The 12030-nt window shown below is 39.7% G+C and overlaps 1 protein-coding gene across 1 annotated transcript; it reads left to right on the top strand.

Annotated features, from left to right (window-relative positions):
• The first annotated feature begins 1 nt into the window (after position 1).
• On the top strand, positions 2–4947 carry LOC135475941 (dual specificity protein phosphatase 3-like). The gene is made up of 4 exons (XM_064755908.1): positions 2–103; positions 2580–2786; positions 3255–3478; positions 4563–4947. The coding sequence occupies exons 2-4, from the start codon at positions 2608–2610 to the stop codon at positions 4766–4768; spliced, it is 609 nt and encodes a 202-aa protein (XP_064611978.1). The 5' UTR covers positions 2–103; positions 2580–2607; the 3' UTR covers positions 4769–4947.
• Positions 4948–12030: the final 7083 nt, after the last annotated feature.

Below are 12030 nucleotides of genomic sequence, written 5' to 3' on the forward strand. Positions count from 1 at the left end.
TAAATAAAGCAACGTGATAGCAACAAGAAGGACATTTGGCTTTATTTTCGTCGTCGATATTTTCGAATTTACGGCATAACATTTATTCTCGTTATGCTAAAAGGTAATTTGGCCATTTACGTTGAGATAGACTTCAGACGGTAAGCATATAGCGCTGTTTTATTCTGATAGCTAAAGTTGAAATAGGAAACCATCCGTCATATCGTGTTATAGCAATCCACCGATTTTTTTTTGTCGCCTGGTTCTGTCTGATATCTTGTGTCCTAAGGAACAGGAGGAAAGGCGTGGTGTAGGTGCATGAATGGCCACCTCGTGTGTATGGTGACGACTGCGCAACCTTCCCGTTAGTGAAATATCACCCCAAATCCATCTCGAGATACAATTTATGCGGGTTAAAACCCGCTCTGGAGCGCTGTAACACCACTGATATAAGAGCGTTGAACTAGTATTACTCGCCAAATAGCACCCCGTCGCTAACTCACAATATATGCCAGCCAATAAATCTTGTCACGGGGAGGGCTGGTTGCACACCGATATTCAAGAAAGGGCGTGGAATTGGGTTTAATGCATTGGGCAACAGAAGAAACAAACACAAAATTGCATAAACAGCCTTTTGTTGCATGCTCAAAGTTAGCCTCAGGCAAAACGCATGTGGATATGCAGGTATATACCCCTAAACACAAAAACAATATGGTATGCAAATGTAGGGCACACTCAGCAATTATACAGAAATCTGTGAAAGTCGGTGGAAGCTACACATGTATGTCTATGCAAAGCAAACATATTTTCAAAATGTGGACAACCATTCAGGACTGCATTGGTGAAGCCAAATAGTGGCTACCTGCTATCAGACATGTCAGAAGGCTATTTTGGAGAAAAGGTTGAAAAATTTGCAGATGTTTTAACAGATGCCAATCATTATACAAATGCCATTTAGGAAATATAGCTTCCCACAGAATGCGCATTTCTTTTGTATATGCTTTCGAAAAAGTAACCATGCCCCCTTTTTCGATCCACAATAGCTCCCCCACACCCAACCTCTTTTGAAGAATGTTTGCACGTTGTTGAGATGGAATCACCTACTATGTATTAGTCGTGATATTGCCCCCTACAAACTGCGCATTTCTGCTGCACATCCCCTCCTGAAAAAGTAACCCTGCCCCTTTTTCGATCCACAGTAGCCCCCAAAAATTTCCATTTAGATGAATGTTTGCATGTCATTGAGACGGAATCACCTACTTTATATTAGTCGTGACATACACACACAGCCTACACATTTCTTTTATATTTACCCTCAAAAAAGTTACTCTGGCCCTTTTTCAATCCACAATAACCCCTTAAAAATTCACTTCTGATGAATGTTTGCATGTCGTTGAGACCTACTATACATGTATATCTGTTGTGATATAGCCCTCTACAGACTACGTATTTTGTATGTACCCCCAAAAAATTTACCATGCCCTTTTTTGATCCACAATAGCCCCCAAAAGAAATCTCTTTTCCAGAATGCTTACACGTCGTGAAGACTTAATCACCTACTATATATTAGTCGTGATATAGCCCTCCACAGACTGCAGATTTCTTTTACATATACCCCCGAAAAAGTATCCATGCCCGTTTTTGTCTCCCCATTATCCCCCAAAACGTCCCTAGTGATGAATGTTTCCACGTCGTTGGACAGAATCACCTAGCATAAGTTGGGATATAGACTGCACATTTCTTTTGTATATATCCTAGTCTATACTGCAGGAAAGAACACCCTGCCTGGCATGGCTTCCTGCAAAAAGGGGGCTTAAATGACATCCAGTCAAATTCACTGGAGGCAGACGCCAGGCACAGGCTTGACTAATGGAGGGAAAATATGTGGGGTGCTATAACACGATATTGCCAAACCAGCCATAGTACCCAACAATAACTGTCTAAATAGTGGAGGCTAGCCCTAAAAATCAGCTGTGAACTTTCAATTTTGGTTAAGGCTGGGACTACTATATACATAGTCTATAATAGTCGCAGGTTAAGGTCGAACTCATGGCAGCCGTCTCAGTAAATATGAGCCATCCTGAGACTGAATTAAAAAATTATTGAGTTAGGTAGCAATCAAATAAATACATGTAATGAAGTGTAAATCTGCATAAAATAGTTTATCATTATACATATTCATTTATACAGTTTCCTCCTTGTTTAGTTTCCTCATTTGAACATACCCTTTTTAGGTGATGAAATAAAGTCTCTCATTGGTCAAAACCATGCTTACAAAATGTGGGAGTTGCACAAAGACAAGATTAATTGATGTCTTTGTTGGTCACTGGCGCCCCACCTCTCGGATGTTCATCATCACAAGAAAATTTGTCAATGAATTGATGAATATTATCCATGTTACAGAAACCTAGTCTTTACAGTGTTCTTGAGTATGGCATAAAACACCAATCAAGTAAATAAATAGTTTGCAGTGGGACTTGTGAGAAGCAGGCAAATTTGTGATACCAAATGACCAAAGTAAATGTTAAGATCTTAACGCCACAAAATCATGTTTGTGTACCATGGAATTGTTTACATACATGTTGCTGAACATTTTGCAGAGAAATCCTGTGAGAGGTAGCATTCATTATGGCACAGACAAACGGTGATTGTGTGAAAGTCCTCAAGGATTTGCTCTCCAAGAAATCAGGCAAATCTCAGGGTAAGACACCCTCTGGTGCACAGCCCACATTTTGGATGTTTACCGTGCCAGAGGTCCCAAAGGACAACTACAATGAGGTCTACCCAAATATTTTACTTGGAAACAGGTAGGATATGATTTTTGTTTTCAGGATGTTTGAATGACAATAAAATTTCTTGAATGTTACTCTCTTTCCAAGGCCTCATAAATAGGCTTTTGTGATTAGTCTTTGCTTAAGAAGGGCAGGGGAATCAAGGTCAAATTACCAATGTGTGACTGGATTTGGCAACTGCTTATAGAATTTGTTGAATTTCAGCTCCCTGGGTTGGCTATATTACATGTACCACATACTTGAAACATAGCTTTCGACTAAGAAAGTCACCTGCATACCTCATTCCACATTGAGTGATGGTTTCGCAGTGTGGCTTTGGATTCTAACAAACCAATGGGCAGGTTTCTGAAGTTAAATTGGGAAGAGCATAAGAAAAACTAGTTTAAGAACATGTAGTTTAAACTCCTAATCGTTAACTTATCATGTTATACTGTGTTTTATATCTCTCCATGTAAAGCTGAGTTTGCTCCATTGGTTTGGCAGGCATGTTGCCAAAGATAAGGCCCTCCTCCAACAACTGGAGGTGACCCACGTGCTGAATGCTGCCCAAGGTGTCAAGTTTAACCAGATCCCAACCTCCCAGGACTTCTATGAGGATGTCAGTATTCAGTACCTGGGCATTCCAGCCATGGACATCTCCACTTATAAGATGTCCAAACATTTTGAAGAGGCAGCTGAATTTATAGACAAGGCATTATCATCAGGGGGTAAGTAAGAAACTGACTTTAGTAGTGGCTTGTTTTCTGGAGTACCCTACAGTAATTTACTGGGTATGTGGCGGAGCAGTTAAAGTTGCTTGCATCACTTGAGAAAAACTGGGTTCAAATCTGGCCTAGGGTGGGGACTATGTAGATTGCTGTCTCACTGCATGTTTATGGAACCTTGGTGACACAGACAGTTGACAGTGCCCATGTGGTGATTCGTGTAATCTCAACATTCGCTTAACAGCCCCCGTTTCCCACCAAGTGTGCACATTTGGGAAACTTTGTCAGTAATTTGCCAAATGTCTGTGGTTTACCCCGGGCACTTCGGTTTCCTCCAGGCTGGTTTGGAGACCTAATGGTGAGAGAGTCCCAGTTGAAGTCAGGAGACCCCAGAATCAAACCCAGGTCAGATTATACCAAAGACTTTAAAAACGATACTTGCTGCTGTCTTGCTTGGTGCTCAGCACTGAGATGTCAGAGAGAGGAAACATGACTGGTAGGCCCGGAGTCAGTATAATGTGACAGGTTGGGGTGTCATGTCTGGTGTGTTTGGCATGATACATCAGTGGCGACAGCACTCGCCCTGCGACAGGAAGACACCATTTATGTACACACACATAATTCCTTGTCATATGACTGAACTCATGCCGGCTTCCTCTCCGGCCGTAGGTGGGAAAGTCTGTCAGCTACCTGCAGATGGTTGTGGGTTTCCACTGGGCTCTGCCCGGTTTCCTCCCACCATGCATAATGCTGGTCATGGTCATGTAAGTGAAATATTCTTGAGCATGTCGTAAAACACCAATCAAATAAATAAATCGTATGACTGAAAAAAAGTTCTGCGTTAAACCCTAAGCATTGATTCATTTCATTTCCGCCACAATAATATAAAATTTACCACCATCTTATAAGTGAAAAATTGTTAATTATGGTGTTAAACAAAAATTAAATAAAATACAGTAACTTAGCTGAGCACTAGAGTTTTGCTGGAGTAACAAGCTTTTGTTGGATTGTGACTTTATTTGTCAAAGGCTGGATGTGAAGATGACCGACAGGCAGCCGATACCTGTGTGTGTGTTGTGTGTTTCAGGGAAAGTGTTTGTGCACTGCATGATGGGAGTGAGCCGTTCAGCGACCCTCATTATAGCCTACCTCATGATGAAGAAGCAGATGACTGTGACCGACAGCATTATGCAGATTCGCAGCAAACGAGCCATATTTCCAAACGATGGTTTTCTCCTTCAGCTGTGCACTCTTAATGAAGAGTTATATGGTCTTGTAACAGCTCCAAGTTAACATAGAAAACTTCTTCAGTAAACTGTATGTTTGTTATTGTGTATATTTGGTAAGATTTTCAACAAATTCCACCATAGTACATATGTTTTGGCGTATTGGATGAATAGTGTCTCGTCCAGACAGGTTATTTTATATATGAATTTTTCTGTATGCCTCTACCTTGATTGCATCAAACTCATTCTGCCTTCCTCTCCGGCCTTACGTGGGAAGGTCTTCCAGCAACCTTCAATAACCTTCACCGAATGGACTTTGAAATGAGCTATTTCAAGTCAAAAATGTGGATGTGATGTCACTGATACCCTCTGGCTCACTATGGCCCACTGTAGAATCTGATGTTTTAAAACCATTTTACTCAGTTGGAAGAAGTTTAAAAAATTAGTCAAACTATTTTGCAGGATGGTTTTTTTTATGGTTTGTTATCTTACTTATGCTTCATTTTAGTGTGTTCTTTGCCTTCAAAACAGTTTTGAACAACCTAGTCCCTCTAGATGGACTAAGTGTTCTATTTTAAGTTCTGACATTCATCGTAACACTGAGTCCATCAACGCCTCTCAAAAACATGATGCGGATATTAAACACCCATCTCCTTCCAACCCATGGCAGTCCAAATCACTTCCTCCATGGATTTATATGTAATTTTCCGGTGAAATCTCATAATTTACTATCCACACCACTGGAACTAATTCACTCACTGCCTTGTGGTCACACTGACTGCTAGAACTTTGGGGGTACCGAGTACCTTGCCGTAGACAACCATTTTGAAGTGTCGCGAGACCTACTTTTGGGTTTAAAATTTAACTGAGTTTCAGCACTGAAATGCTCAAGAAAACTATTACATTTCCATTGCTGTTTGCAAGAACAACTTCAATTGTCATAATCCAAACCAAAAAAGCATAAAAAAAGAACATGCATTTTAGAGCTGGTCAGTTTGGGTGCTGTTAGCCCAGACTTCATTGAAATCGGCCCCATGGAGTTGAAGTGCGCAGCTGTGTGGTGGTTTGTTTAAGAGGTGGCGATGGAATCAGTGTTACGAGGAATGTCAGGATATTAAAATAGCCCATTAAGTTCATCTTGATGGACTTTGAACAACTGAGCCCTGTACCTTCAGTTGTCTAATGAGACCCGGTAGACGTAGAGGATTTCACACCATGAAGACTGAATACCGGTACCACAAATCTTGTTAGGGCTATCTGGGATGAAGATAGACTTTGTGAAGCCAAAGACAGGGGTAAAGCAATTGCGAGTACAAGACCGTGGGCTCTAACTGCGGAGCTTCATATCCCTCCATCTATCTTAATCCCAGGGGCTATAGAGGTTGGAGTCGTGATAACCTATGAGAAGTAAATTGTTAAGTCGTTTATAACTTACTGTTCTCACAGTTGTTTATTTTATTATTATTTATGTCATTATTAGTAGTAGTAGTTTGTCAACACATTTGTGTAAATAATGCGACGTATAGCGTCCTTGTTGCCAGATCTGTCATAAGAGAAGTATAATAACAGATGTGGTCATGTGATATGTCACTTGTAGTTGTGAATGAAGTTTGGATATTTCACATTTACAGGAGTGAGTTAAGCTCATTCCCACTGTACAGTGATATGGTTGAAATATTAATGATTTACACTACATTCATCTGTGTGTTAAAGAGAGTTTAATTTAATGTTATTATAGACGTTATTGTATTTTGCTTAACATGTTTTCATAACTGTGATACCGGTAGTTAAACTATGATGGTTATTTGGGATTACACTTTGTGAGTATAACTCTCTATTTAGTGCTGGAAATTGGGCGAGACCATTGTACAGGTTTGAAATAACGACCTCAAGACTCGCCCGTAAATGCTAACCCACAAAATCTTGTGATGTAGACTGTGATAGTTATATGTATGTACATGAGTTAACAAGATATTACATGCTTGTTAACTGTTTTATTAAATACGACCATTAACAGAATGTTTTGCTATAGAGGATTTTTTTTTTTACTATTTTTGGGTAATAAATAAAAATTATTCATCATGTTCAAGGAGAATAAAAACAATTGTCAGAAATAGCATCCTTGTCAAAAGATGTGAGGCTTCATGAGGAATATCTCACCTGACAACAGGGATGCAGTTTGATACTTGTACAGGTGATATTTATGTCTGGGTGGGAAAATCAGTAACTGTGACCTTTGTTTAGCTGAGTTGAATTTTAAGTTGCACGTACATGAATATCTGCAGTGTATGTCTGCACATTAAGCCTTTTTACACTGCAGATTGTAACTTTGATACAGGTTTATGTACTTATTTACAAATATATATATATACAGTGGACTTTCTCAACACCGACACCTTATATACCCGACGTCTTGTCAAAACCGACAACATTTCATGGTCCGTTTTCTGCTCCATTTGACTAATGTTAATTGCCTTCAGTAAACCGATTCTTGTCTATTCTCAATACCTACTGTGGTTTGTAGTACAAACATTTGCAGTGAGTGTTAATCTGTCATGTCAAATCGGACGCAGCGTGTTGCACGACGTCCGACGGAATCCGAGTTTGGCTTCAACTTGCCTGCTCTCCAGGTGACGGAAGATCAGTGGGAAGGGAGATCATATGCTTATGTGAACTCTTGCCAACTTCAACCGGTCTCGATACTGTACCATACCTCCCGCGGAGATCAGAGTTTAGTCACTCTGTGAGTGAAAGATGAGTCTTACACTTAGTAGCTCAGTGACTGAATACGAATGCCTCAAACAACAGTTGCCGTCACAATTTTCCCTGCCATTTTAAAGCGTCGCCGTGTGGAAATAAACTTGTGATAAATTCTATTTTTTGAAATGTAATTATGCGTAGGTACTAAAGTAAAGTACAGATCAGCTTCTTTCCATAGTTTGTGGCTATGAATCACTGTGCTCTTTAACAATTTAATTAAACGTATATGTATGTACAATAGGCCTTCACATGTTGCTGTTGTTGTTGTTGTAGGCTACTTGCCCATATTTAATACACCGACATCTTGTCTCAACCTAGATTTTTGTTCGGTCCCGAGTACGGTCGGTTTACTGAGAGTCTACTGTATAAACATGTGTATGCCCTATTGTAATCCAAGTAAGAACCACGATACACTCAAAAATTTGTTCATCATTGTACACTACGTTTAATTTCTTTTTGAAGTACTAAATTGTTGCCAATGTATTTGAATGATGTTTTTAGATACCGTACACACATTTGAATATTAGGCCCTACACCTATGTTGTCAAAAGCTCAAACCAGCTTGGGGGCCTCCGTGGCTCAGTCGGTTAGCGCGCTAGCGCAGCGTGATGACCCAGGAGCCTCTCACCAATGCGGTCGCTGTGAGTTCAAGTCCAGCTCATGCTGGCTTCCTCTCCGGCCGTAAGTGGGAAGGTCTGTCAGCAACCTGCGGATGGTCGTGGGTTTCCCCCGGGCTGTGCCCGGTTTCCACCCACCATAATGCTGGCCGCCGTCGTATAAGTGAAATATTCTTGAGTACGGCGTAAAACACCAATCAAAAAAAAAAAAAAAAAAATCAAACCAGCTTGTTTTGGATTTGCTTTAGTTTAGATTTTATTATCAATATGTTACAGTTGATGTGGTTGTTGCTTAATGTCATGTTCAAGAATTTTTGGCTTAGGCAATAGAGGCTAGTTTTATAGTTGGTGGTAACCAGCGTACCTAGGGTAAACCACCAACCTTTGGCAAGTAACTATCAAACTCCCCATGTCAGATGTAGACATACACAGTAGATAAGTGGGCTTCACTGAATACTAAAGACTGAATAGCCATGAATTCCTAGTCCATGGCCAGGTTTGAACCTTGACCTCATCTGTTCTAGCCATTGATAGGCAAAAACCTTAATTACCTTGGCCTGCTCCCTCAATTCAGCTGATGCATATTTTGATGCCATAAATTACGGTCATTTTTGTTGGTGAAAAATGAACAGGAGTGCCCAAATTAAATCACCATCATTTGACATTGTTTCCCCTGTCCAGAGGGCTTAATGTGTATACCTTATTGGTGAAAGGCAATTAATTACAAAAAAAAAAAAAAAAATTGTAGTTGATTTATTTTTTTGATTGGAGTTTTACTACTGTACTGCAGAATTTATGGCCAGTATTATGGTGTGAGGAAACCGAGCAGAGCCCTCGGAAACTCATGACCGTCTGTATGGGAATTGCTGACAGATCTTCCCACGAAGGGAAGGCCAGCACGAGCTGGACGGAGATTACAGCGATGCTAGAGGCTTGTGGATCATTGTGTTGCACCAGAACATTAACCGTAACGCAGATGTCCCCAGAACTTCACAATGTAGATGTCCCTAGAACTCCACAACGCAGATGTCCCTAGAACTCCACAATGCAGATGTCCCCAGAACTCCACAACGCAGATGTCCCCAGAACTCCACAACGCAGATGTCCCCAGAACTCCACAACGCAGATGTCCCCAGAATTTCACAACACAGTTGTCCCCAGAACTCCACAATGCAGATGTCCCCAGAACTTTTTGTAAGATCACCTTAGAAAGAGGACCACTATCAAACACTTTTTGAGTCACCACCGCTCTGAGAATAGTGCAGGGCTAACACAGTTCCAAGCCAGAAACTGAATTAACTGGCTGTTCAAAAACCCCTTTCTCAACCGTTAGTCGAGATACTAAACATTATGCATGGATGTATGGGTAGTGTTCTAGCTCTTGTGTTATTGGGAATTGAATGACATCTATAAATGTAGGGATAACCTTTACTCAAGACAAGATTATTTCACAGTGAATTTATTTTGTCACTGTCTGTGGGGCTTTGATGACAAACAGTTGAGCAGTCATGGAAGATCACTTATCTTCCACCAATCTGGTGAACTCCAGAAGTTAGTAAATTGCCAATGGTTGGTGGTTTATCCTGGGCAATCCAGTTTTCTCTGCCCATAAGACTGACCATTGTATAAGTGAAAAATTCTTCACCATGGCGTTAAAACAAGCAAATCAAAATAATTGTTTTGATTTATTTTTTTATTTGATTAGTGTTTTCTGCCGTACTCAAGAATATTTTACTTATATGACGGCAACCAGCATTATGGTGGGTGGAAACCGGGCAGAGCCTGGGGACCATCCACAGGTTAATTACTTTGAGGTATATATATGACAAGAAGTCATGAAATGCAAGGCCTCAAGGGCCTTTATTCTTGCAACAATTGTACAAATAGCCAGGGCGTTAAAAACATGGCCTTGATTGTACATGCCAAAAGCATCTTTTAATATATCACTATGCAAGCAGGAGTACTTCTGACTTAGTGACAGCTGGAAATGTTACCTGCTATGTACACTAGCGGCCAAAGATCCCAATCTAAATGCACTCAACAATCAATGCCATCAGGGTACTGACAAGATCCCGTAACAGAAAAACACATTTGCTTGATATCTTTTGTTTTTTTCATTCTCATCGCAGAATAATCTCAGGATCTGTTTCTTAATTATTGATCAACAAGCTAATTAAATGCATAAAATATATAGAAAAAAAAATAGAACCAACAAAAATGTGTACACAAAATCGTCTGTCATATTATTAATTACAAAACTCTTAAGGAAAAAACATCCCCAAAAACATACAATGTATCGACCACAAAAAAGAAAAGAAAAAAAAAATTAGTTGGATGACATGGAAATAAAATTCCACTACTCACATCTGTCTATATAAATGCACATACTAGTACATTTCAATCAGACCTGGTCAGAGGTACTTCCATGGTTAACTAATTTTTCGCTCTTTAATTGTGAAGTAATGGATTGCCAAATAATTTAAATTAAACAGCAGGCCTAACCGAATTGCAGACTATATATTACATACACGTAAGCTAAAACACATCAGAATGGAGTAAGCCGTGAATTATTATGTTTTTTTTTTTTTTTTTTTGTTTTTTAACAATAATCAACAATACCACATCTACGTGGTAGGAGCATACAAAATAATGGAAGTTCTCTTTGTGCAATTACACATACAGGTATGACAAAACTGTATCAAAGGCAGATTCACCTGGAAAGCTAACAGCTGCCACATACTACTGGCCACATAAGACTTCATCTCCCTCACAGATACTGGTAGTGTTCTCAGTTACATTATGCCATTATTTGGTTATTTCAATTCCCAGATTTGTACTTCATACAGGTTTGCCCTTGATCTTTTACACGAGTTTTATCGTAATATACTTCACAGCTTGACTTCGTGCTGTCACATGTACCAAAACGGTACATTGGTAACAAGTTTGGGATAAACAAAGTCAATAACAGTCTCTGATACACAAAATACAGGTCACTTCATGTACATATTTCCAGTAATGTATCAATAGCCAATTTGTCAACATAAATGACTGTATGTTCATTTGGCACACTATCATACTTTGTACATTCTGATGAATTTGTGAAATTTAGCCAGACTAATGACGTGTACATGCACATATCGATCTCGAGCATTTTATTAATCTACATGCATCCACAAAATGCAAACTTCCAAACTCTGTTCAAGAAATGCACCTTAATATAAAATGACAAGACCTGAAGCTATTCCTTACCTGCTTTCGAAAAAGCCTTGAACATTCACCAGTACATAAAGCGTCTTGCCATTGGACAGAGTTTATATGAAATTTTGTTTTAAACAACATCTTAAGTCATCCTTTCTGGTTGAATTTGTTGTAGACTTGGGGTACATGTACTTCTTTACAATGTAATACTGCGTAATGAAAGGCCTTTGTAGAGGCTCATTCAGGGATTGTGTACCACAACAGATGGCTCTGCTTAAACTACAGCATCTAAACATATTCCACTCCATTGGCAAGCTATCTGGCTGTCTTTATGGTTTTACTTTCAGCCACGTTCACACGGTCTGACTTGTACTATCAACTTCTCAAATTCAACTTCTTGTATCAATAAAATCAAATAATTTACTGGAACCACATATTCTTGTGAGAGTCATTAAATAAAGAAACAAAATGGCTACTTACTACAACGAAGAAACGCTAATTTTAGATTTTCCTGATGCGTATACATCAAGTCTGGCATAACAAGTTCATTTGTTTGATTGATGTTTTGCATCGTACTAAATAATATTTCACCTATGCAGCCGTGGCCAGCACTATGGTGGGAGGGAACCCGGCAGGGCCCTGGGGGCAACCCACAACCATCTGCAGGCTGCTGACAGAACTGGTATAACAAAAAGCGCGTACCAAGAGTCGGTAATACAAATCCAAATGTGTGAACGAGGCATTCCCAAAATAA

This window comes from Liolophura sinensis, chromosome 9 (genome assembly GCF_032854445.1).
Source record: "Liolophura sinensis isolate JHLJ2023 chromosome 9, CUHK_Ljap_v2, whole genome shotgun sequence".
In the NCBI taxonomy this organism is placed as follows: Eukaryota; Metazoa; Mollusca; class Polyplacophora; order Chitonida; family Chitonidae; genus Liolophura; species Liolophura sinensis.

Bases quoted from the DNA above. Each gene is read 5' to 3' on its own strand.
- LOC135475941 (XM_064755908.1), top strand. From the start codon at position 2,608: ATGGCACAGACAAACGGTGATTGTGTGAAAGTCCTCAAGGATTTGCTC. The intron at 2,787-3,254 runs GTAGGATATGAT...TTGGTTTGGCAG, and splicing joins AATATTTTACTTGGAAACAG to GCATGTTGCCAAAGATAAGG. The intron at 3,479-4,562 runs GTAAGTAAGAAA...TGTGTGTTTCAG, and splicing joins CAAGGCATTATCATCAGGGG to GGAAAGTGTTTGTGCACTGC.